This window comes from Lithobates pipiens, unplaced genomic scaffold (assembly GCF_037356315.1).
Source record: "Lithobates pipiens isolate NorthernLeopardFrog02 unplaced genomic scaffold, aLitPip1_a1.2 Scaffold_22, whole genome shotgun sequence".
Taxonomy (NCBI): Eukaryota; Metazoa; Chordata; class Amphibia; order Anura; family Ranidae; genus Lithobates; species Lithobates pipiens.
In genome coordinates, this window is record NW_027507784.1 from 320,711,814 (window position 1) to 320,739,518 (window position 27,705).

A 27,705-nucleotide genomic window follows, 5' to 3' on the forward strand; every position below is an offset into this window, starting at 1 on the left:
GAGTGTATATTTGAAACCAAATCTTTATTATTTTTTGGCAATAACATGGTGTGAGCAGATTTCTGCCAGTCACAGGCTGTCACATCCCTGCAGTCTATTTTTCCGGATGAGAGGGAGGTGAAGCCTCCATCAATGTACATGTAATATCCCACCTCCATTGTGTTTAGCTGGTTAGTGGGCATGGAGGAGGAGGGAGGGAGTGGGCTGTCATTTACACTGTGTGTACGCCCGCATGTGTGACTCTATAGTCAGATGGGCTGCTCAGATGTGAAAGGGAGGAAATGCTCAGCATATAAAATCACTGTAAACGAAAATAGTCACGCTATTCAAAACTAGTGAACAAAAATGTGAAACTGAAAACACACTATAAATCACTGAAGTGTAAGACTATCAGTATAGCACATATAATAACCAATAAAATGAAAAGTGATTCATAAAATACAGTCTCTGAAAAATGGAAATAAAACAAGTTCGATGACAGTAAAGATCCAGAAAGATGGAAAAGATTCTTAGAGCTTCCACCACCACCATGGGAAAGAGCTGGAGCTCTCCGTGTGGCAATCGGCAAAAGATTGGTGACTCTTACCGGAAGAAGTGGATCTCATGTTGTAGCGAGGTCACACACACCTGCAGATATAGCCCTCTGATGGGTCTGAGATGGGTCTTGTCTCTAAGGTGTGTAGGTAGACTTGGGGAGTCCTTCTCGTTATATGACCACCATCCCAATCTTCCAAGTAAGCATGGAGAACAAAAGCTCCAATAGTGCATTACCATTTTTCAAAAAAGCTGATTTATTGTATAAAATCTCTGGTTGGATGTTACAAACATCATAAACACTTGCTGGCAAAAAATTCGAAACACCCGCACTTTCCGGGTCATGGGGGGCGGTCAGTGCGTAGTTACGCATGTTTCGTCATATGTGTGACGTCTTCCAGGAGCCACAAGGTTTAAGAGTGTCTCTATGGGAATGTTTGACCATTCTTCCAGAAGTGCATTTGTAAGGTCAGGCACTGATGTGGATGAGAAGGCCTGGCTCAGTCTCCACTATAATTCATCCCAAAGGTGTTCTATCGGGTTAAGGTCAGGCCAGCCTCCACCCCAAACTCGCTCATCCATGTCTTTATGGACCTTGCTTGGGGCTCTGATAATCTCCCCTGATTAAGGTGTGGGGTTGTTTTTCAGGGGTTGGGCTTGGCCCCTTAGTTCCAGTGAAGGGAACTCCTAAGGCGTCAGCATACCAAGACTTTTTTTGGACAATTTCATGCTCCCAAGTTTGTGGGAACAGTTTTTGGATGGCCCCTTCCTGTTCCAACATGAGTGCACACCAGTGCTAAAAGCAAGGTCCATAAAGATATGAATGAGTGAGTTTGGGGTGGAGGAACTTGACTAGCCTGCACACAGTCCTGACCTCAACCCGATAGAACACCTTTAGGATGGATTAAAGTGGAAACTGCGAGCTAGTCCTCATCATCCAACACCAGTGCAAAACCCAAAAATGCTTTTCTGGAAGAATGGTCAAACATGGCCATACACACACTTTAACGTTGAGGACGGCCTTCCCAGAAGAGTTGAAGCTGTTATAGCTGCAAAGGGTGGGCCAACTCAATATTGAACCCTATGGACTAAGACTGGGATGCCATTAAAGCTCATGTAAAGGCAGTCGTCACAATACTTTTGGTAATATAGGGTATATACCATACCTGGCTGATGAACACGCGTCGGGACGCTACCGGAAGTGACGCAATCGAGCTCGAGGCTCGTTTATACCTTGCAAAATAGCACTATATGTTTGTGAGTATTTTATTCAGTATTTAAATAAATTCAAACTTTGTTCAAACCTACTTCACTATGGGGCTCCCCTCTTCCTTATCTGCTTAACCCTCACATAAATCTACCGCTGAGGCAACCCAACAACCCCCCCCCCCATGCTGAGTATCGCTGAGCGTCTATTTGAGGAGATCAACACGGCGCAATAGGCAGGAGACTTCAGGTCTTTGGGGCCACAAGAATAGGACCTCGAGGGATAAGGATTACCAGGAACCCTGAGGATACATATGTCAAACGCTGTTACCTTACAGCTGTAAGGTAAGGGGACATCCATACCCTGAGCACACAGGACAACGTGGGATATAGTTACCATCACCAGCACAATCACCGATTGCATTGTTATCTTATAGTGCACAAAAAATCGAATACCAGCACCATATGCGTTTCTGTTGCATGCGATTTTGGATATAATCGCCACCAGTTGTTGCACATCTTGAATGGACACTAACCTGATATATGTGATTGTGCAACCTCTTTAACTATATTTATTGGTTGATATAGTTTTAAATCACTGTGCACATTCACTGCGATTTTATTTTATTTTTATTTTTTAAGAGATCTTATCTCTTTGGGTTTTTTTTACACGTTTTATCCTTTGTTTTATGTCGCACGTTTATATAAGTTAACCGCACCCACACGATTCAGCATATGGTATAAAGACATTTATACGCATTTATCTACAATAATTCTTGGCACTGGCACTGGATGCGATTTCTTAGTCACTATTAAGTTCTTTTTACATAATCCTGTTTTTTAGTGACTTTTTGTATGTATATTGGTTTTTTTTTTTATGGTGTAGTAGACAGTTTTATAGTTTTATTCAACGTTAAGCACTGACACTGTTTATGCGATTTTCTGCTAATCGCATTAAGAATCACTATTTTATTTTGTTGATTATTTATGTATTATGATATTCACATTGTGACGTAGAGGACACTTACACAGATTTATTCACATTTTAGCATAATTTTTTATGTCACTTTGCCAATTCTGGCCTCCTATATATCACCCTTTCTAGTCTGGGTTACAGCACACCTATTCTTTTAATTACTGTGATACGGACATAATCTATTACATTTTCAAGTTAATATCTACCTATCCAGTACTGCGCAACACTACTTTCCATATATTTTTTCATCCTGTAAAAGGGGTTCAAGTACCCCATTTTCAGTGTATGCAGCGGTACAATAATTAGATTGTCGTTCCCTTTCCTGATTAGGCGCAGGAATAACCCCCTAACACTCATACCTGGCTGATGCCCCTGCAAGCTGTAAATCACTGTAGTAGACACCACTACTCCAATGATCTCTGCTTCCGGGTCCTGTGATAGGCCTTGCTGCATTGTGAACACAGGAGGTCGGCCACTCGGCACGGGTGCCATTCAGAGAATGCTTTGCATCTTGTAAATGAATGTAAAGCATTCTTTGAATGGACGAGGTAAAGAGGCGGGGTTGTGATGTCACACTTATTTTTTTTTTATTTTTTTTTATTTTTTTTACTTCATCCAGTTTGAGAACACTTTGCATACATTCAGGAAATGCACAGCATTTTCTGAATGACTCCAGTGCTAAACAGCCGTCCTCCTGTGTTCAAAATGTAGCAGGGCAGCTGCTGATCACAGGACCCAGAAGTAAGTGGAGGTCCTCGGAGTGGGGATGTCTGCTGCAGTGATTTCCAGCTTTGAGTGTTCTAGTTTATGATCTTGTGTGGCCTTTTTTATTTTTTATTTTATCCTTTTTTTTTTTATCTTTTCCTTGTTTTGTGTGCCATCATTGAACATCCCCCCAACATCTGTATCGCAGCTTTATCACCTCGGACACTCCCTTGAGATATAATCCACTTATTCCAGGACGATATGTCCTAGTTCTCGATGGTAATTGTGCTAGAATGTTCCTGGACGGTTCTGAGGTCAGCAGCGATGTTCATGGGAAAAAATGTGGATTCATTCAAATTGTTCCTGGAAACATTTAGCACACTGAATTACCTGCCCACATTACAAGTACACATCTACTATATTTTAGCACCATTTATATCTTTTGGTTTGCTTTTGCAGCTGCCTCTTGGCATTGAGTGATTGAAGTTATTATGTCATCTGTAGGGCAGACAAAGAGCTGGAAATATCCTTAAAGAAGAAATATAACTTCCATTGTTTTTAAAGGGGTTGTAAAGGTTTGTTTTTTATTTTCTAAATAGGTTCCTTTAACCAGTTGAGATCCGCACTATAGCCAAATGACGGCTATTGACGTCGTCCCGTGCACGAGCGGCCTGCGCGCCCCCTGAGGGGCGTGCGCGGCGCACTCTGTGATTGGCGAGTCTATGAGACTCGCCTGATCACCGATCCGAGCAAGGGGTCGATCCCGACCCCTTACCACGTGATCAGCTGTCAGCCAATGACAGCTGATCATGTGATACAACGGAGCCGGTAATTGGCTATTATTCCTCCTCGCGCTGTCAGCGCGAGGAGAAAAAAAAAGAGCCGATCACCGGCGGCCGTGATTGGGACATCAGTCCCGATCACGGCCAGCCCTGCCAGTGCCCACCTGCCCCCTGACAGTGCCACCCATCAATAAATAAGTGCCCCCCATCAGTGCCACCCAGCAGTGCCCACAGTGCCACCCATCAGTGCCCGCAATCTGCCTCAACAACGGTGCTGCACCCCAGTGCCACATATCTGTGCCCATCAGTGTCATCTACCAGTGCCCATCAGTGCCGCCCAGCAGTGCCACCTATCAGTGCCCATCAGTCTCATCTATCAGTGGTACCTATCAGTGCCACCCATTCGTGCCACCTTATCTGTGCCCATCTGTGCCGCCTTATCTGTGCCTATCGGTGCCACCTTAACTATGCCTATCAATGCCCACCAGTGCAGCCTATCAGTGCCCACCAGTTCAGCCTTTCAGTGCCGCCTCATCAGCGCACTTCAATGAAGGAGAAAAATTACCTGTTTGCAAAATTTTATAACAAACTATTAAACATGATTTTTTTATTTTGCATCTTTTTTTTGTTTGTTTAGTAAAAAATAAAACTCCGAGCTGTAATTAAATACCACCAAAAGAAAGCTCTATTTGTGGGAAAAAAAATGATAAAAATTTCATTTGGGTACAGTGTTGTATGCCCGCGCAATTGTCATTCAAATTGCATCAGCGCTGAAAGCTGAAAATTGGTCTGGGACTGAGGGGGGTTTAAGTGCCCAGTAAGCAAGTGGTTAAGTTAGTGCATTGTTGGTTCACTTCGTTTTTCCTTCAATTATCCTTCTAAATGTTTTTTTTTCTTCGTTTGCTTTGAATTTCTCACTTCCTGTTCCTCCTCAGTAAGCTGTTCTGGCTGACTAAACACCGCTCGGATGATGGTGTGAAGTTTACTGAGGAGAAACAGGAAGTGAGAAATTCAGAGAAAGGAAAAAAAACATTTAGAAGTGAAATCCAAGGAAAAGGTAAGTGAACCAACAATGCACTAGCTTAAAGGAACCTATTTAGTAAAAAAAAAGCAAAGCTTTACAACCCCTTTAACCACTTCCGGATCGCCCACCGTCGGCTGTTTGAAGAGGAATATCATTATTATGGCAGCAGTTAGCTACCATAACCCCGTTATCCTCTTCTTCAGTGAGCGGTCCGGTTTAAGATAAAAGTGGTCTCTGCGGTGGATTCGCCATGAGATCCCTTTTATCGGTGGTGGGAGAGGCCCACCGCTACGCTCGGGTGCCCTCCACCGCTTAACCGGAGCCAGCGGCAGAGGTGATCGGATCTTCACTGAGGAAGATGCTCCCCACCCATCTCCGTAACAGTGCAGGGTGGAAGCAACGTCACTTCTGCCCACAGCTCTTAAAGGGACATTTTTTTTTTTCTTTTAATAATTTTTTTTTTCTCTACACTTTAGTGTAAATATGAGATCTGAGGTCTTTTTGACCCCTGGTCTCATATTTAAGAGGTCCTGTCATGCTTTTTTCTATTACAAGGGATGTTCACATTCCTTGTAAAAGGAATAAAAGTGACACTTTTTATTATTTTTTTTAAGCGGTGTGAAAATAAAAGGTAAAATAAATGAGAAAAAAAACATAATAATTTTTTAAACGTGCCCCGCCAAGCTCGCATGCAGAAGTGAACGCATACATGAATAGCGCCCGCATATGAAAACAGTGTTCAAATCACACATGTGAGGTATCACCGCGATCAGTAGAGCGAGAAATAATTTTAGCCCTCCTCTGTAACTCAAAACATGCAACCTGTAGAATTTTTTTTAAACGTCACCTATGGAGATTTTTATGGCTAAAATGTGTTGCCGTTCCTCGAGTGTATGTAATTTTGAAGCTTGACACATTGGGTATCCATTTACTCGGCGTAACATTATCTTTCACCATATACAAAAAAATTGGGATAACTTTACTGTTGTCTTGTTTTTTTAATTCAAAAAAGTGTATTTTTTCCAAAAAGAAAGTTCGCTTGTAAGACCGCTGTGCAAATACGGTGTGACAGAAAGTATTGCAACGATTGCCATTTTATTCTCTAGGGTGTTAGAAAAATGTATAATGTATCGGGAGTTCTAAGTACCGTAATTTTCTAGCAAAAAAAAAAAAAACTATTTTTTTTTAACTTGTAAACAACAAATCTCAGAAAGAGGCTCGGTCCTTAAGTGGTTAATGTATTTCTTTTCTCCAGGGCTCAAAGTAAATGTAGCACTTTGTCCCGTCATCCTAGGTGCTATCTAAGCAGAGCTGTGAGGTCGGACAGGGGCGACGCTCCTCTAACAGCCAACCAACAACTCAGCTGGCAAGGAGACGGCTCATTTGACACTGCGTTTTTTCTCTGTCTCAATACACGTGCCCGCCTGCTTGGAATGTTTTAGCTGACAAGCCCCCCTCTTCCAGCATTATTTGTGAGATGTTTTGTCTCGAGCAAATGCTCGGAGGTGATAGAGGAAAGTGCTGTCAAAGAAGCCATCTCCTTGCTAGCTGCGTTATCGGACGTCCAGCGAAGGGTGGAGGGGCACCCCGTCTGACTTCACCACTAGCTTTAGACGATGCAGAAGAAAATGGGATGAAAGACTACATGTACATTGTTTCCTGGGTAACAGAACACACACAAAAAAAATATTGAAGTGAAACCTCTTCTTTAGAAGCTTTTGGAAGGGTTCCATGAATACATAGCTATGATGGTGTGTTTCTTGTTGTTACCCCATTGTTAGTGCATTCACTGTCCAGAGAACACCTCATAGTGACCACACCAGTTCATAGACGTGTATGAAGAATATCAGTGGGTTGGAGTGGAACTCAAGCCAAAACAACAAGAGAACTACAAGGTCGTGTACAGGGAATACTGTATTTAGAGTAGTCAGAAGATTCACTATAGTTCAAAAAAAAGTGAAACTGTCCTAAAGCGGAGTTTCACCCAAAAGGGATAGAGGTTTCTCTTTAAGGCCTCCTCCCCGCTCCTTCTCAAGTGGATATTTTGTGGGGGGGGGGCCCAATTTTGACAGGTACCCACTTCCGCTCTGATTGCAGGGGTCTCCAAACTGCGGCCCTTTGGTAGCTTGTATACAGCCCTTGGGGCATTATCTCTTCCAATTGATCAGACGCACTGTCCCTTCAACTGTCGCCAAAGGTGGGGCACGATTTCCTCCACTGTTACCAATGATGGGACACTATTCCTCTTACTACTGACCACCAACCGTGAGGCCATGTTTATTCTCACTAGTGCTGGGACATTTTGTACCCCCAATGGCCATAATCCATCCCCCACCTTGAAGTCTGGAGGAGGCCTTACATAAGAGACTGAAGCTACTCTTGTTTTTTGCTTTGTACAGTTAAAGGATATTTGTACCCAGGGCTTTTTGTTCAGCTGGAACTTGTTGGACCTTCTGCTCCCTGCTCACTACTATCACTTGTAAACACAGAAGTCCGGCTTCTGTGTTTACAAGTGACGGCTTGACTCAACGGCTCCCATAGATCTGATCTTCTGAATGACTCCCACTGTGTGCAAGATGGGGACAAGGGAAATGCAGGTGCCGGGTGCAATGAGGATACAGACACCCCCCACTAGATGATCTCCCTGCAAGTGAGAGGTGGAGCCACCTACAGTGTGCGGGGAGGTACTAGAGCTGGCTGGGCATTTTAGCTTAATACAGCAGCAAAAGTAAGGTGGAAGATGGTGGCGCTTTTAAGGATGGTGGGAGGGGGTTGCATGCAGAAGTCATAGCTGAAGAGGGGTGAAAGTGAAATGTATATGGAGAATGTTGGAGGTAATCAGCTGTGGAAGAATGCTGAACTCTGCACTCTGTGTGTAGCACACCCGTGAACTCTACACTCTGTACCCCCCCCCCCCCCCCCCCCAAACTATGCCTGTAATGCACTCCTGTTATTAAGTGCCCCTTTAAGACCCTCCAACCGTTAAGGAAATTTGACCACACCCACTATTTTATGCAGTTTGGAGCGAGAGTGGTGGGGGAGGACGGGTTGTGGTTGAGGTCCAGCACCTATTTTCTTAGGGAAAAAAAGCCCTGTTTGTACCGAAAACTTTTTGACAACTACGGATAGCTAGGAGCGGTATTCCCCTTACTTTGGAGAGATTTCCTTCTATATACGGTTATATATATTTCACTTCCTGTTTTAGAAACACAACAGGAAGTGAAATCTCTCCAATGAGGATGGGGGTTTTAACCTTTCCTTACTGTATGCAAAAAAGAAAAGGTTTGGATATACAGTATATATGGTATGCAGGTCTATAATTTGTGTATATTTACTATTGTTGTGGAGCTTCTCTTAATATTGCTGTTTCATTTTGTCTTAGATCCGAACGCCCCCAACGTGCAAGTACTTCGGATGGAGTTAATATGTACTGAGGCTCCGGGGCCCATCAAAATGGAATTAGCAGGTAAAAAGCCTTTTCTGAAAATATATTGATCACTCTTGTTAAATGACAGCAGTCAATTCAATATTTAAATTTTCTAATTTAACCTAGAAAAACAGCTTGAATCTGAATGGTTAGTGTGGGAAGCGAATGTCTCTCCATTAGTTGGGTATTGGGCTTAGTGCAGGATATCTGGGCACATTTAAACTAATGTTATTGATTATTTTTGCTCCAGTCCAATGTTGGCTATACATGTGGTAATATTTAGGTACATTCAACCAGATTTCAGGCAACATGCCATCTTCGTTGTTTGTTTTTCCAATTTCCTTAGAAACTCTTGGCTAGATGACCTTGATCCATACAATTCGAAAGCTTGATGTTTCCTATATTTTTTGGATGGGTCTTGGTTTCTGGGTTTTTTTTTTGGGGGGGGGGGGGGGGGGTCGTCAAGAAGTTGGGATCATTTGCTACCATAAAAGCCTGTTATATTACTTTTATATTGCAATAATTGGACTTTAGCCCATGGGCGAGCAGGCAGGCAACCTTGACCTTGGCACTCCAACTTTTGTTGAGCTACAAGTCCTATTGCAAAACTCTGACGACCACAAACTTGACTCCCAGAGGCCGGACCATGATAGGATTTGTAGTTTCACACCAGCTGGAGTGCAGAGGTTGCTTTACCCATCTTTCCTGAAAAATAAATCAAAAGCAGTCAAAAAGAATTCCAGGCCCAAGTCTTTTCTTGCGAGTGGAACGGTCATGCTAATATATGCAGGCCCAATTAAGTGCAGCAAACTGCAGGGTTGCTAAAAAGCACAGTAGTTTGGTCAGTGCTGTTGCCTTGGAGCACTATGATTGGTCAGCTCTCTTGCCTTGGAGCACTATGATTGGTCAGCTCTCTTGCCTTGGAGCACTATGATTGGCCAGCTCTCTTGCCTTGGAGCACTATGATTGGCCAGCTCTCTTGCCTTGGAGCACTATGATTGGTAAGCTCTCTTGCCTTGGAGCACTATGATTGGTAAGCTCTCTTGCCTTGGAGCACTATGATTGGTCAGCTCTCTTGCCTTGGAGCACTAGGATTGGTCAGCTCTCTTGCCTTGGAGCACTATGATTGGCCAGCTCTCTTGCCTTGGAGCACTATGATTGGCCAGCTCTCTTGCCTTGGAGCACTATGATTGGCCAGCTCTCTTGCCTTGGAGCACTATGATTGGTCAGCTCTCTTGCCTTGGAGCACTATGATTGGTCAGCTCTCTTGCCTTGGAGCACTATGATTGGTCAGCTCTCTTGCCTTGGAGCACTATGATTGGCCAGCTCTCTTGCCTTGGAGCACTATGATTGGCCAGCTCTCTTGCCTTGGAGCACTATGATTGGCCAGCTCTCTTGCCTTGGAGCACTATGATTGGTCAGCTCTCTTGCCTTGGAGCACTATGATTGGTCAGCTCTCTTGCCTTGGAGCACTATGATTGGTCAGCTCTCTTGCCTTGGAGCACTATGATTGGCCAGCTCTCTTGCCTTGGAGCACTATGATTGGCCAGCTCTCTTGCCTTGGAGCACTATGATTGGTCAGCTCTCTTGCCTTGGAGCACTATGATTGGTCAGCTCTCTTGCCTTGGAGCACTATGATTGGTCAGCTCTCTTGCCTTGGAGCACTATGATTGGTCAGCTCTCTTGCCTTGGAGCACTATGATTGGTCAGCTCTCTTGCCTTGGAGCACTATGATTGGTCAGCTCTCTTGCCTTGGAGCACTATGATTGGCCAGCTCTCTTGCCTTGGAGCACTATGATTGGCCAGCTCTCTTGCCTTGGAGCACTATGATTGGCCAGCTCTCTTGCCTTGGAGCACTATGATTGGTCAGCTCTCTTGCCTTTGAGCACTATGATTGGCCAGCTCTCTTGCCTTGGAGCACTATGATTGGTCAGCTCTCTTGCCTTTGAGCACTATGATTGGTCAGCTCTCTTGCCTTGGAGCACTATGATTGGTCAGCTCTCTTGCCTTGGAGCACTATGATTGGCCAGCTCTCTTGCCTTGGAGCACTATGATTGGTCAGCTCTCTTGCCTTGGAGCACTATGATTGGTCAGCTCTCTTGCCTTGGAGCACTATGATTGGTCAGCTCTCTTGCCTTGGAGCACTATGATTGGTCAGCTCTCTTGCCTTGGAGCACTATGATTGGTCAGCTCTCTTGCCTTGGAGCACTATGATTGGCCAGCTCTCTTGCCTTGGAGCACTATGATTGGCCAGCTCTCTTGCCTTGGAGCACTATGATTGGCCAGCTCTCTTGCCTTGGAGCACTATGATTGGCCAGCTCTCTTGCCTTGGAGCACTATGATTGGCCAGCTCTCTTGCCTTGGAGCACTATGATTGGCCAGCTCTCTTGCCTTGGAGCACTATGATTGGCCAGCTCTCTTGCCTTGGAGCACTATGATTGGCCAGCTCTCTTGCCTTGGAGCACTATGATTGGCCAGCTCTCTTGCCTTGGAGCACTATGATTGGTCAGCTCTCTCTTGCCTTGGAGCACTATGGGCGGTCATTGTTTTTTTGCCTTGGAGCACTATGATTGGTCAGCTCTCTTGCCTTGGAGCACCATGATTTGTCAGCTCTCTCTTGCCTTGGAGCACTATGGGCGGTAATTTTTTTTTGTTGCCTCGGAGCACTATGATTTGTCAGCTCTCTCTTGCCTTGGAGCACTATGGGCGGTAATTTTTTTTTGTTGCCTCGGAGCACTATGATTGATCAGCTCTCTTGCCTCGGAGCACTATGATTGGTCAGTTTCTTTTGCCTTGGAGCACTATGGGTGGGTCAGTTCTTTTGCCTTGGATAACTGGTGAACTCTCTCTCTTGCTTTGGTTAGTCGGCTGTCTTGTCTTGGAGCACTAAAGTCCATGATAGGTTTTCTGTGGGGTTTCTTCCAGCAGTTCCAAAGCAGGGTACTTGCTGTCGCAACGCGTTGGTTATAATGTGTGCGGCATTGGTTTTGTACACTTCTGAAGGACCACAGACTGATGTAAATTGCTGTACATTAACCAGGAGTAGCATTTTTTAGGAGTACATTTTAGGTTTCAAATTTAAAGTAATACTAAAGACACTGTTTAATTTACATTGTCCCTTCTATTTCTGTATATGGATGATGGCACTTATTGTAATAAAAATCTAAGTACCTTTTTCCTAAATGATATAGAGATGTCACCTGACCCGGCTCTCTCCCAGCCTGTCTGCAGGGAAACATAAGCAGGAGGAGCTTCTAGTCCTCTGCTGCTGGTCACATGTTCAAAATAAAAGAGAGCCTTAGGTATACAGAGAAAAAATATTATCAATAAACTGTTTAAAATCGTCCTACAAATATCCACTCTCCAGACATTTTATTAGGTACACCTTGGGTTGGCCCCTCTTTTGCCTGCAGAACTGTCTTCATTCTTTGTAGCATTCAACAAGGTGTTGGAAACATTGCTTAGAAATGTTGATCCATAGTGACATGATAACATCACGCAGTTGCTGCAGATTTGTCGGCTGCACAGCCATGATGCGAATCTCCCGTTCCACCACATCCCAAAGGCGTTCTATTGGATTGAGATGTGGTGACTGTGGAGGCCATTGGAGTACAGGGACCTCATTGTCCAGTGGTGAGATGATTGGAGCTTTGTGACGTGGGGCATTATCCTGCTGGAAGGAGCCATCAGAAGATGGGGACACTGTAGTCATAAAGGGATGGACATGGCCAGCAACAATACTTTAAACAATGCTCAATTGGTACTAAGGGGTCCAAAGTGTGCCAAGAAAATATCTCCCGCACCACTAAACCACCCCCACCAGCCTGAACCATTGATACAAGGCAGGATGGATCCATGCTTTCATGTTTACACCAAATTCTGACCCGATCGTCTTAATGTTGCAGCTGAAATCGAAACTCATCAGACCAGGCAATGTTTTCCAAATCTTCTATTAACACATTTTGGTGATCCTGTGCGAATTGTAGCCTCCGTTTCTTGTTCTTAGCTGACAGAAGTGGCACCCGGTGTGGTCTGCTGCTGCTGTAGCCCATCTGCTTCAAGGTTCAATGTGTTGTGCATTCAGAGAATAGTATTCTGCATACCTTGGGTGTAATGAGTGGTTATTTGAGTTACTGTTGTCTTTCTATCATCTCAAACCAGTCTGCCCATTCTCCTCTGACCAAAACAAGGTATTTTCCTCCACACAACTGCCACTCACTGGATATTTTCTCTTTTTTTTTTTTTGGACCATTCTCTGTAAACCCAAGAGATGATTTTTCGGAAAATCCTGGGAGACCAGCAGTTTTTTAAAATACTCAGACCAACCGTCTGGCACCAACAACCATGCCATGTTCAAAGTCACTTAAATCCCCTTTTTTACCCCATTCCGATTGCTCAGTTTGAACTTCAGCAAGTCATCTTCACCACGTCTAGATGCTTAAATGCATTAAGTTACTGCCATGTGATTGGCTGATTTAGCACCGAGCAATTGAACAGGTGTACCTAATAAAGTGGCCAGTGAGTGTATATTTGAAATCAAATCTTTATTATTTTTTGGCAATAACATGGTGTGGGTAGCTTCCTGTCAGTCACAGGCTGTCACGCCCCTCCAGCCTGTGTCTTCAAATAAGAGGGAGGTGAAGCCTCCATTGATCTACATGTAAAATCCCACCCCCATTGTGTTTAGCTTCTTAGTGGACATGGAGGAGGAGGGGGGAGTGGGCTGTGATTTATCACTGTGTGTACGCCCACATGTTTGACGCATGTGCAGAGCTGCCAACACTGCTCTGCAAAATCCCTAGCTGCATTGGGGGACATGGACTGAAGGGGGAGATGGTGAACAGCAGGATCAACCGGAATACAGAAAACAAGTCTCATAGTGACCGAGTATGAACGGCATGTAATACGACATTTTATTCTTCCTTCTTTCTTTTTTTTTTTTTTTTTTTTTTTTTTTAATGATGTGGGTTTAGTGACACTTTGAATCACCAGACTCACTATAAAATGAGTTTAAAAACCAACAAGTACTAACAGGCTAAATACCATATGATGTCAAAATGTACTAAATTATAGGAACATGTACCTTATTAAACACAGATGTTGGCTATATACTGTATATAAAAACAGTGCTCCATTGTTCTGTGTTGGTGTGATTTCATTATTATTACATGCTAGTCATAAAACCTACACACATATTTTATGGAAAATATTTAGGACCTGGAATGTATCTAAACCCAACAACACAAATTACATTTTTTGCAGCTTACCTGTCCTTAATTCTATTTATCTCTGTAGGCAGCCATGATTGTCTACCTTTTGTTCTTCTCCATAAAATAGTGGATAAATGGTAGTGGTAGTTTACACAGTCAAGATAAGATTCAGCAGGCTAGTAATTCATTCACATGGCTTATAGCTCAGCAACTGTCTGCCTGTTCGGAGGTGAGAGCAGAGAGGACTAGGCTGTGTGTGCAAGAGCCTGACCATGCTCCCATTATCCATTGATCACAGGTGCAATGCTCTGCAGGCTCCAGGGAAAAAACAAAATGCTATTTTTTTCCCCTGAAAATAGATGGGTATTTATCCTTTTTCTTTTTGTTTCTTTTTTTTTTCTTTTTCTTTTTTTTTCTTTCTTTTTCTTTCTTTTTCTTTTTCTTTCTTTTTCTTTCTTTCTTTTTTTCTCTTTTTTTTTTCTTTCTTTTCCTTTTTTTTTCTTTCTTTCTTTCTTTCTTTCTTTCTTTCTTTCTTTCTTTCTTTCTTTCTTTCTTTCTTTCTTTCTTTCTTTCTTTCTTTCTTTCTTTCTTTTTTTTTTTCTTTTCTTTTCTTTTCTTTTCTTTTCTTTTCTTTTCTTTTCTTTTCTTTTCTTTTCTTTTCTTTTCTTTTCTTTTCTTTTCTTTTCTTTTCTTTTCTTTTCTTTTCTTTTCTTTTCTTTTCTTTTCTTTTCTTTTCTTTTCTTTTCTTTTCTTTCTTTCTTTCTTTCGTGAGCAACATTGACTCTTTGAAATTTCGGCCTAAAATATGTATTTTTGGCAAGCGGCCAATCGGAGAAAAATTATCGGCACCCTAAATTCACAAATTTTACCACAATTTTACTGTGCTTTATGGTGTGTTTTTCATAGGATGTGACTCAAAACCGTAATATGGGTGCGTTAATGATACGTTCTTGCTGCGTCTCCAATGCTTTTAAACTGGGAGGTCCCTGTCGTGTTTTTTTTTTTTTCTGACCAAAAATGCAGCAAGCAGGATTTTTAAAGGGGTTGTAAACCCTTGTGTTTTTTACCTTAATGCACCCTATGTATTAAGGTGAAAAAACACCTGGCAGTGACCGACCACCCACCCCCCCCCCCCCCTTTTTACTTACCCAAGCCCCTTCATCTGTTCGGCGGGGACGCTCGCTCTTGCTCTCTCCACGGGGTCCCGGTTCTTGATTGGATAGATCGATGGCAGCACAGCCATAGGCTCCCGCTGCTGTCAGTCAAATCCAATGACGCGGGGGCAGGGCCAAGATCGGCATTCGTGTCTGTGGACGCAAATGCTGGACTCTGGAGACCACCCATAAGGTAGCCTCCCTCAGGAGAGTGCTTCTCCTAGGCCAGTGATGGCGAACCTCGGCACCCCAGATGTTTTGGAACTACATTTCCCATGATGCTCTCTTACACCGCAAAGTGCAGGAGCTTCATGGGAAATGTAGTTCCAAAACATCTGGGGTGCCGAGGTTCGCCATCACTGGCCTAGGGGGTTATCTGATGCGGGGAGGAGCCGCCGGGGGACCCCAGAGGAGGATGATCGGAGCCACTCTGTGCAAGACAAGCTGCACAGTGGAGGGAAGTATAACATGTTTGTTATTTAAAACAAAAGAAAAAACGATTCTTTACAATAATTTTAACACCACAATGGAAGTGTGCAGACAATCATAGAATTTAAAGGAATACATTTTTCTTGAGCTTTTCTGGCGCTAAATGTGACAATAATGGCCGACGATAAATTCATATTAATTTAAATTGATGATATTAAAAAGTTGACTATAATACAATTATATATAAAAATATAAATCTTTTTTTTTTTAAACGGTCGTTTTCGGCCAAGTGCATCCTGCTTTTTCACTTTCGGCACCAAAACTTCCATTCGTTGCACCTCCTAATTTTAAAAAAAAAAATTGGTTTTGGGTTTAAATCTATTCAAGATTTGGCGAACCACCTTCAGAAAGACCCCACTGCTACAGTCTGTAATTGAGGTTTCATTTGTTTTCTGCAACTTAATAACTTGCCAGTTGCCGATGTGATACATTCCTTCTATGTGTATCTATTCCTTTTGACTGAATATGTACAACATAGTTGCATGTCTTTGTCAGCTTTGTCTGTTGTTACTTTATGCCCATTTCAATGTCACAGAAAACATTCTTGGATAAGAATAAAGACCCTGCTGTCCCAACGACACAGTGCTAGCCCCAGTATGGGTTTACCGCCTATAATTTAATATGTATCTGTATGTATTGCATTAACTGATGCTAATTTATATTTACAGGCAATGTAGGAACATTGAAAGATCACACCTACGTCCTGAAGGAGGCTTCCAGTTACAGGGTTAAAATTACATTTAAGGTAAGGTGTAAAAAAATGAAAGCCAAAACACGAAGTTGATTAGAATTTACCGACTGATCAGTGTGCGATGGGTGTGCTTAAAGCAGAGGTCTGTCCAAAAACAAAATTTTTTTAAATCAGCAGCTACACATACTGCAGCTGCTGGCTTTTAACAATAGGACACTTACCTGTCCTGGAGTCCATCAGCTGTCAGGTGCTGCTGCCGCCGCCATTGCGGGTAAGGGTACCCGGCAGTATAGCCTTTTGGCTTCATGCCGGGAACCCTACTGCACATGCGTTCCGCTCTCTTACTGGCCTGGCGACACGGGGAGGAGGAGGGAACCCCAGCCGTGGCGTCAATACCCGCGGCTCATGCTCGAAAGGATACCTGTGAAAATGTGATTGTCATCAGTAGCGAATGCTGTTATTTTTTTGGAACGCACCAATAGACTGCCTGTCAGTTCACAGAGAACCAGGGACATTAATGTTGGGTGGGGTTTAAATCAATTGTTAAAGTGTACCATTCCCAAGAAACCGAGGATACTGCATTTGTGCATATCCATAGCAGTAGTTTTCTATTCTACCAATATGTGTGAGTGTTTTGCATGGTATCTTTTAAGTTACTTTGTAGTAAAGCAACGAAGCAGAACCCACTGTAGTATATAAACCACTCAATAACCCCCTGCCTGCAGGCGGCTGCTGTAGGCAAAGCGACCTACCCATACGTGTCTGCCTACTTTCAGGTATCGGGTGGCACAGCGGGAGCCTTTCAGCAAGTCCAGGCCAATGATTCACGGGCCAGGACCTGCTGATTGGCAGTGTACAGTCACAGCCCAAAGCTCTGTGTTGACATTCAACACAGAGCTCTGTACAGAGGGAACAATCTCTCTGTTTATCATCCCTGCAAAGAAAAGATTAGAAACTTAGAGATATATTAGTAAAAGCAGCACACTTTACACACATTGCACCTGACATATCTTTCACCTTTTAACAAAAAATAATAAATGCACATTTTTTTTTTGCAGGTAAAAAAAATGTGCATTTATTATTTTTGGGTTTCTGGAGCCTCTAAAGCATTTGGTAGATTGCTGGTGCCATGCAGGTCTCCTGCAGACCTGTCAGTGTATCTGTTTGACCATACATTGTTGTGGAGAAGTTTAAAGCAGGGTTAGGTTATAAGAAAAAAAAAAATATCCCAAGCTTTGAACATCTCACAGAGCACTGTTCAATCAATCCGATATGGAAATAGTATGGCACAACTGCAAACCTACCAAGACATGGCCGTCCACCTAAACTGACAGGCCGGGCAAGGAGAACATTAATCAGAGAAGCAGCCAAGAGGTCCATGGTAACTCTGGAGGAGCTGCAGAGATCCACAGCTCAGGTGGGAGAATCTGTCCACAGGACAACTATTAGTCATCTCTCCACAAATCTGCCCTTTATAGAAGAGTGCCAAGAAGAAAGCAATTGTTGAAAGAAAGCCTTGAAAAGTCCTATTTGCAGTTTGCGAGAAGAGATGTGGGGGACACAGCAAACATGTGGAAGAAGGTGCTCTGGTCCGATGAGACCAAAATTTTACTTTTTGGCCTAAAAGCAAAACACTATGTGTGGCAGAAAACGAACACTGCACATCACCCTGAACACCTCATCTCCACCATAAACCATGGTGGTGGCAGCATCATGTTGTGGGGATGCTTTTCTTCAGCAGGGACAGGGAAGCTGGTCAGAGTTGATGGGAAGATGACTGGAGCCAAATACAGGGCAATATTAGAAGAAAACCTGTTAGGGCTCATTTACACTTGCTCTGGCTTCAACATATACATTACACTTGCTTAAAAACATGGCTTTGGACAGGCTTTGTTAAAGCTCTGAATGCCAGTCAAAGCTCCTTTCACTAAAATAAAACGGTTAGTTTACGGTCCTGTTTACACCTTGCTTTGCTTTGCTTCAATTTTGCTTAAAAAATTATACCCCATGTAGCTTTAGTGGTGGTTCAAAGCCTCCATAGAAGTCTATGGCAAAGCTCGCTTGAAGCCTCACCGAAGCCCCATTGAAGCTCCACCAAAGCCTTATCGAAGACCCACCGAAGCCTCATCTAAGCACCAAGCAAAAGCAAGGTTTAAACAGGACTGTAAGCTAACCATTTTATTTAGTGACAGGAGCTTTGACTGGGGTTCAGAGAGCTTTAACAAAGTGTGTCCAAAGCCATGGTTTGAAGCAAGTGTAAACTAGAGTCTGCAAAAGACTTGAGACTGGGGTGGAGGTTCACCTTCCAGCAGAACAAAGACCTTAAACATACAGCCGGAGCTACAATGGAATCGTTTAGATCAAAGAATATTCATTTATTAGAATATCCCAGTTAAAGTCCAGACCTAAATCCAATTGAGAATCTGTGGCAAGACTTGAAAATTGCTGCGCACAGACGCTCTCCATCCAATCTGACAGAGCTTGAGCTATTCTGCAAAGAAGAATGGGCAGAAATGTCATTCTCTAGATGTGCAAAGCTGGTAGAGACATCCCCAAAAGACTTGCAACTGAAATTACAGCAAAAGGAGGTTCTACAAAGTATTGACTCAGGGAGGCTAAATACAATGCATGCTACACGTTTCACATTGATTTGTAAAACAAAAATTGAGACCCATTTATAATTTCCCTTGCGCTTCACAATTATGTGCCACTTTTGTGTGTCTATAAAATCCCAATAAAATACATTTATTTTTTTAAGAGTAACGTGACAAAATGAGGAAAATTTCAAGGGGTATGAATACTTTTTCAAGGAACTGTATGTGGATTTTGCTTCTTTAAAGCATTTTCAGTTGCTGACTTTTCCGTCTAGAAATTCTACATGTCTGGCTGTAGTGCTGATACATTGCTTTTAATCCTTTGAGTCACTGACCCAGAATTATAGAGATACTAAACGTATCCAATTTTTATTTGCTGCAAGCCTATTCCAGGTCAGTGACTCAAAAATGATGTAGCCAGAGTTGGCCGGTCAGCGATTTCTTCACTAGGAGGCCAGCATGAAAAGTGTACCTGATGGTGATAAGGAGAGCGGATATCGCCAGAGTATACTGCAGAATAAGTACATCAGGGTCATAAATATTTACTAGGTAAATCGTAGGACTTGTAAACCCTGTTAGAGGTATGTAGGCAGATGACCTTATTTTATTTCTGAATGACCCCAGTCCTTCTCTTAAAGAGGCCCTGTGTATTCTCTCTGGTTTCACCGACTACTCTGGCCTTAAAGATAACCGGGATAAATCCCAAAGATTACCTGTTGATATTGCAGCCACGCTTCTAGCACTCCGTAATCTCCCATTAATATGGACCAATAAGATCAAAACCTTGGTATCTATATTTCGCCATCCACCTCTGATTACTGTCCATAAAATGTGGCCCCGTTAATACAAACCATGAAAGCTAGGCTGAAGGATTGGTTGCATCTCCCCATCTTCCTGATTGAGCAAATTCATCTATTTAAAATTAAGCTCTTACCTGCATTTCTTTATGTACTTGGACATTCCACTGTGTGGATACCCCAAAAAGTTTTTTGCCTTATTGATACTAATTTGTTATGTTTTCTCTGGAGCCCAAGTCAGCTGAGATTAAATTGGTGGTTATGAAGGAGGCCTGGCTTGCCCTAACCTCTACAAGTACTTGTTGGCTGTCCTGCTGACACATGCCCATAATTGGCTACAAGCAGATGAGTCTAATGCGGTGGTAGTTTTGGAGACAGCTTGTCTGGGATCCTATGAACCATTAAGGAACCTTATATCTGAAAACTGTCTTAAAAGTGTGGTCGACTGATAACTCTCCTGGGCACATTTCCCAACACACCCCATTGTGATTTAATCCTGAGCTGTCGGAGTTTGTCAATCCCCAATCCAAATGTTTGGGTAAACAAAGGCATCAAATTTCTGGTTCAGATCTGTTCCGAGTGCCAGTTGCAGACTTTTGACAGGTTAAAACATCAGCATTGTTTGCTTAACTCATATCTGTTCAGATTCTTGCAATTTATGCCGCGTACACACAACCGGACTTTACGGCAGACTAGGTCCGATGGTGTTCCCGACTGACTTTTCACCGGAGTTCTGACAGACTTTCCGAACTAACGGACTTGGCCACACACAATCACACCAAAGTTCGGCAAATTTGAACGCGATGACATACGACCAGACTAGAATAAGGAAGTTCGTAGCCAATAGCTGCCCTAGCGTCGGTTTTCGTCCGTCAGATTAGCATACAGACGAACGGCTTTTTCGACCGGACTCGAGTCTGTCAGATTTGAAACATGTTCTAAATCTAAAGTCTGTCTGATTTTTAGACATCAAAGGTCTGATGAGGCCCACACACAATTGAATTGTCTGGCGGATTCATTCCGTCAGAGCTGTCAAAGTCCGGTCGTGTGTACACGGCATAAGACATGCTTTTAATTCCCAATTTGAGAACCACCAAGTTGCCTTTTATACTTCAGGTCTTGAAGGTGTCCTCGGAGACAAGTTCATGGTAAAACCTCTGTCTACTATCTACAAATAATTGCTACCCTTGATCGATACGGGGCTCGAATCTCTCACAACCAAATGGTTAGTTGACTTTCCCGACTTAGACACGGAAGATTGCGAGGAGATGTGGGAATGCTCCTTTTCTCAATTGGTGTCCACCAAAGATAGATTAATCCAGTTCAAAATCCTACATAGTTTACCTCACCCCCATACACCTGCAAAGGATGTATCCATCTGCCCCAGCCTCCTGCTGGAGGTGTTCTTCATCCATATTTTCTGGCAGTATCCTCAGATTAAAATTTTCTGGAAGGATGTGGTTTTATTTATTCTATCTATCTCCACTATTCAGATTCCACTAAAAGTAGAGGTGTGTCTGGTAGGACTACTTGACCCTTTGGCTCCTTGTCGGGCCTCTAGAACTCTAGAATGTGGTTTATTACTTTTATTATGCATGCAAAGCTATTGTACTTATGTGGAAATCCTCCTCAGCACCATCAATTAATTTCTGGAAATGTTTGGTCAATCTAGCTTTACCACTCTACAAGGCCATCTATCTGTCACGTGGTTGTGTCCAGAAGTTCCATAAAATTTGGGATATTTGGGTTGAATCCCTGCTCACTAATGCAGATTCTATTGCTGATGACTAATCGGTGTACCGGTGTGTGGTAGTTACGCCAGAGTTTAGGTACTTCATGTATATGCTCTCTGTGTTTGATCAAACTAGTCGAACATGCTTGGGACAATGCTTTTCTCAATAGTAGAGGTCGACCGATATGGGTTTTTCTCTGGCCGATGCCGATATTTAAAAATCATGGCGGCCGATAGCCGATATATGATGCCGATTTTTTTTTTTTTTTTTTTTTTTTTTTAGGCCGATTTTATTTTATTTATTATTATTATTATTATTATTATTTATTGATTTTTTTCCTTTTTTTTTTTTTTTAATCCCCCTTGATCTAACACACCTTTCCCACTGGGGCGTTTTTCAGGTGCATTTGGGCTAAAAATAGCGCCTGTAAAGTGCCTGCAAAATGGCTCCCCTGCAGTCTGTGTGAAAGACAGAGTGCTTTCACACTGAGGCGATGCGCTGGCAGGATCTTAAAAAAAAAAAAAGTCCTGCAAGCAGCACGTTTGGAGTGGTGTATACCGCTCCTCCACCACTCCTGCCCATTGATATGAAAGGGCACCACTGCCGAAGCGCATGCAATGCGATTTGGCAGCAGTGCTTCATGGGCGCATTTAACCTCTTCCTTGGTCGCTAGCTGGGTTATATGTGCCCCACTAGCAGCCAAATAGCACCGCTAAAATGATGGTAAAGAGCCGCTAAAACTTGCGTTTTACCATCAACGCTCCAGTGTGAAAGCAGTCTTCATAAGTGATACAGAAAATTTCTTACATTTAAACATTTATTAAACAAAACAAACCTCCAATCAGTTTACTTGTATGTATGATTTAGATAAAAAAAAAAAAACCCTATGTATTAAATAAAAACAGGTAGTCAAAACTTTTGGACGAAAAAAAAAATGGGCTAAAGCCTCATGCACACGAGACGCAGTTAAACGCGCGTTCAGATGCAGTTGGACAGTTTTTTCAACTGTCCCTGAACTCATTCAATGTTATCCTATGTGTCCATGCACACAGTCTCATTTTTTTCAGTTTTTATGCAGTTGCGTTTAATCTCGTTTTTCCAGAAGCAAAAAAATGCGTTCAGAAGCAAAAATGTCCACGTTTCAGACGCAAAACGCAGCCACCGCGTTTAGCCGCGTTTGCGTTTATATGCGTTTTTAAAGGTGACCTTTTTTTTTTACATTAAAAATCTCAAAAATGATTGCAAATGATGAAAAACCATTAGAAAATATTTTAAACAATTGCAATTGGACAATCCACAACTTGTGGCAAGTGACATGGCAGGTGGCAAGTGACGTGGCAAGTGGACAATCCACAACTTGTGGCAGGTGAAGTGGCAAGTGACGTGGAAAGTGGACAATCCACAACTTGTGGCAGGTGACGTGGCAAGTGACCTGGCAGGTGACGTGGCAAGTGACCTGGCAGGTGACGTGGCAAGTGGAAAATCAACAACTTGTGGCAGGTGACTGGCATGTGACGTGGCAAGTGGACAATCCACAGCTTGTGGCAGGTGGCATGGCAGATGACGTGGAAAGTGGACAATCCACATCTCGTGGCAAGTGACGTGGCAGGTGATGTGGCAAGTGACGTGGCAAGTGGACAATCCACAACTTGTGGCAGGTGATGTGACAGTTGGACAATCCCCAACTTGTGGCAAGTGACGTGGCAAGTGGACAATCCAAAACTTGTGGCAGGTGACGTGACAGTTGGACAATCCACAACTTGTGGCAAGTGGACAATCCACAACTTGTGGCAGGTGCCGTGGCAAGTGACACGCTAAATACAAGTACACTGCAGCTCTCACAGCTGCTGCTACTCACTCTGGTCTCACAAAATTGCTGAAATAGTTAATAATACTGTTTTTTTGAGCTGGGGAGGGTCTATGATGTTAGCTTAACTAAACGCTTCTAGACGCAAACGCGATAAAACGCCGCTAAATCGCGGCAAAACGCGCGTTTCTAAACGCCGGTTTCAACATGTGTCCAGCAGCATTTGCATCTGCGTCTCGTGTGCATGAAGCCTAACTTTACTGTTTTTATTTTATTTTTAAATAGTGTATTTTTTTTCCCCAAAAAAATGCATTTGAAAGACCTCTGTGCAAATGCCGTGTGACATAAAATATTGCAACAACCGCTATTTTATTCCCTAGGATCTCTGCTAAAAAAATATATATAATTTTTGGGGGGTCTAAGTGATTTTCTGGCAGAAAATACAGGATTTTTACTTGTAAGCAACAAGTGTCAGAAAAGATTTAGTCTTTAAATGGTTAAACTGAGAACTTCTACACACAGAGATGACTTCATTCATTCAAGTGTAAACATTGTATCTTTCTGTTCTTTTCTTGGCAGTCTGCCCAGAGAGGAGGAAAGAAGTTGCTATGACGACTCAGGCAACTTACACTGACTTCTATACAGAAGTCATTTCAAAGTCCCACTGTAGTTCTAAATTGGCTTTTTATCAGAACAATCGGCCAATGCCGATTATTTAAAAAAACGGCAAATATCGGCCGATATATCGGTCGACCTCTACTCAATAGTCCCTTATTATGGTCCTGAACCCTAAATGTATGTATGCAATCCTAGTGATCTACTCCACTCATGTGGTCCGAGTGTACTTTTTGGTTTTGTTTGGTTTTTGTATTTCTTACGAACCTGAGTATGCCCAATAGGCTCTGTGTTATATCATACAATACAGAGCCTATTGTCTTCTATGCGTTTGCCCTTCCATGTGCACCTTGCTGTGAAGTCCAGTTATAGGTGGGGGTAGGGGGGCATTTGTTTGTTACTTGTGTCATACATTGAAATTTACAATAAAAAAAAAAAAAAAAACCCATAGGATAATGGGAAGTGCTTGAGGTATCGGATGATTGAGGAGAGAGAGGTTGAAGTATTTGGTATTACCGGGTGGTCCTGAATGTATCCCAGGTCCCTTGAGTGCTGATGCATGGTGGTCTTTTCTATTCACAGTCAGTTTTTTTACTTTTTCTTCTAGGTGAACAAGGAAATTGTATCTGGGCTGAGATATGTACAGCATACCTTCAAGACAGGAATAAAAGGTAACTTTTTTGATAAAAATAACATTCATGAAATGGGTAACATTCTTGCACAGAGCAGTCCCTTCTCTTCTCAAGTCCCCCACTGTCGTTGCTGGCTCCTTCTCTTCTCCGAGTCCACCCATAGCAAGCCACTTGCTATGGGGCACCCATGCATGCTCACTTCGAGCCCCACTCCGTGTGTCCATAAGATAAAAGACTGGGGCTCTGGCCCGCCCCCGCTCCCTCCTCGCTGGCAGTAAATGACAGCAGTGGTAGCCAATGGCCAGTGGGGAGGCAGAGACCCAGGAGAGCTGCTTTCATGCACATCGCTGGACTTGGGTAAGAGTATTTTGGTGGGGCAGGAGCTGCATACTGAAGGTTTTAAAATATAAAACATAAAATGCATTAAGGTAAAAAAATTCTTCCATCTGAGACTTCAGGAGCTATAACCCCCAGTTCCATCCATCTGCTGCTACCATTCTGATGCCCAATGATGGCACCCTGTTATATAGTTACACAGGTTGGAAAAAGACAGAAGTCTGATTCCACCAACAGTGTTGGCTGTTTAGATTTCTGTGACATTTGGAGGCCGGGTGCAACGTTATGATGTCAAGTCCGGTCTAGGCAGATGTAAACCTTTTCTTTTCTTTTTTTTTTTTTTAACAGAAAAGGCAGAAATTGCTTTTTTTCTTTTTTAGTTTCCATGCTTGAGGTCAGATGGACAGAGGACGTGTCATGCCCTATTCCTTTTACAAGGGATGTTTACATTCCTTGTAATAGAAATGAAGTGATCAAAAAATAAAATAAAATAAAATGAACAATACATTTTTTTTTATAATGTTAAATTCGCCCCCGCATGCTTTCACACAGAAATGATTGCATACATACGTCGTGCCCACATATGTAAATTATGTTCAAACCACATGTGAGGTATCCCCACAAATGTTAGAGCCAGAGCAATAATTCTATCCCAAGACCACCTCTATAACTCTAAACCGGCAACCTGTAAAAAATTGTTAAAGCATCGCCTATGTAGAGTTGTAAGTACTGAAGTTTGGGGCCATTCCAAGAGTGTGCGCAATTTTAAAGCGTGACATGTTTGGTATCTATTTACTCAGCATAACATCTTACACATTATGCAAAAAAATGGGCTAACTTTTTAATGTTTTGATTTTTTTTGATTTCATTAAAGGTGTTTTTTTTTTTAAACTTTAATGTTTTCACGTTTAAACAATTGCTGCACAAATACCATGTGACATAAAAAGTTGCAACAACTGCCATGTTATTCCCTAGGGCCCCTGCTAAAAAAAAATATATACGTTTTGGGGACTTTTCTAGCAAAAAAATGATTTTTACATAGGAGAGGAGTTCCAGAATAGGCTTGGGCTGGAAGTGGCTAAAGTTCATAACAGAAGCACCATAGTCTAGTTCTAATCAGTTTCTTAGCAGCTTTAGCAATGACTTGATAGTTGTCCAGCCTTCTATAAGCCTCAAAACACCTACATTTGTGATGGCCTAATGCGCCGTGTCCCAAGTTGTCTCTCTGTGTTCATTTCACTGCCTGGGTGACATGGACACTTGCACTGTCCAGCAGCATGGTCCTTTGTAGACTGTTGATGGAGTTCGGAAGAACCAGTGTACTGCAGCTCTGGATCAGCTGGTTGTGGCTCCTGAAAGCAGGTATGTACGTTCCAGGCCCTCAGAGAGACACAAGGGTTGATTTACTAAAACTGGAGAGTGCAAATTCTGGTGAAGCTGTGCATGGTAACCAATCAGCTTCTAACTTCAGCTTGTTCAATTAAGCTTGTACTATGGGCCCTCGTTCACATTGGCGCGACTTGACATGCGAATTGACAGGTCAATTCGGAGCTTATTGCCGGCAATAGGAGCATCCCAGTCGGTGCGACGCCCACTTTGCGAGCGCCACACCGATTTTCCAAAAGTAGTTCCTGCACTAATTTTGGCACTTTAGGGGCGATTTCAATAGACCTCTTTGCATGAACCCGCACAGATGTATTTCACCCCCGAAAAGTCTGAATTAAATGCGGCTTTGAAATCTTGCGAGTTGAACGTGCACGATTTCATAGCCATGATGAAACTTGGAAGCTGATTGGTTGCTACGCAGAGCTGCACCAGATTTTTGCACTCTCCAGTTTAGTAAATCTCCCCCACAGAGTGATATGAAATGCAAAAATGTACAGTTGTCAGCAGACTAGGAATAAAGGAAATCTAGTAATGGGGACATTTTTTTTCCAGTGTATGTACACAGTATATAAAACAATATGGTCTCTTTACCTAGATCATAAAAATGAAAAAAATATTTTTTCTTTTTTTTGTCAACAGTTGACAAAGAGACGCACATGGTTGGCAGTTATGGCCCTCGGGTGGAACCGTACGAATTCCTAACGCCACTAGAGGAGGCTCCGAAAGGAATGCTTGCCCGCGGGACGTATTCAATTAAGTCCTTCTTCACAGATGACGACAAAACCGACCACTTGTCCTGGGAGTGGAAATTGAGTATAAAAAAGGAGTGGAAGGACTAGATCAGGAAAAAAAAAAGCCCACCATGACTTTGTTGTCATCTTAATTAGGGGAAAATAATGATTCTGCATATTAAAAATTGTACAAGATTTATTATGGTTTCTACATCTGTTTTCTAATTGTTTTCTTGTAGTTTCTAAGAAAAAAAAACAATATACAAACATGTAAAGACATTATTTAATAAAGAGAAAACTTTAACAAACTTCTTGTCACCGTTATAAGGTTTTTGACGAATCTAATAAATTCAGAACACGTAGGATTCCTATTGGATTTAGACTTTTAGCTCTTCTTTAATGCGTGCCTGAGAATCTTTCACCTTGGGGCACATTAATGGACATATTTGAAAGGGTGGCTCCACACAAAACCGAAATTTAAATTGTGGATCAGTGCTGGTGGCTTAAAGGGGGGGGGGGGGGGGATTCCACTTTTGACTTTGGATAGAATAGGGAAGAGTATGACCTTCTGCTGTGCTCCTGTTGTGGTTTACCCCCAACTTGTTCTGGTGACCACGTGGGCAATGTGTCCTTCAGGAACACAGAGCAGTAAAAGCCTGACATGTTTTAGATGGCATTACAACTCCTACCAGGAGGGGGGGGGAGGGGGTCATTGTACTACCTGCTGCGACATTCCAAATACAGGGCACTGGAGGTGCAGTGTGGGACAAGCATGGAGACTGGACATAGTGGGCAATAGTATACAATAGTGACACCTCTGATTTGGCATGTACGTGTGTACTTATGTGCCTAGTCTCCACAGGCCCTTCCATTCCA

At 42.7% G+C, this 27,705-nt stretch overlaps 1 protein-coding gene across 2 annotated transcripts in view; it reads left to right on the top strand.

The window, feature by feature from the left end:
* LOC143924950 (rho GDP-dissociation inhibitor 2-like) overlaps nt 1-27,137 on the top strand; it is a 130,770-nt gene extending 103,633 nt beyond the window's left edge. For both annotated transcript variants that reach the window (XM_077449490.1, XM_077449489.1), the window contains exons 3-6: nt 8,610-8,693; nt 16,176-16,252; nt 24,352-24,415; nt 26,738-27,137. In XM_077449490.1, the coding sequence (XP_077305616.1) occupies nt 8,610-8,693; nt 16,176-16,252; nt 24,352-24,415; nt 26,738-26,937 (425 nt within the window). In that variant the 3' untranslated portion in view covers nt 26,938-27,137. The remainder of the gene's footprint in view (nt 1-8,609; nt 8,694-16,175; nt 16,253-24,351; nt 24,416-26,737) is intronic.
* The last annotated feature ends 568 nt before the right edge of the window (nt 27,138-27,705 follow it).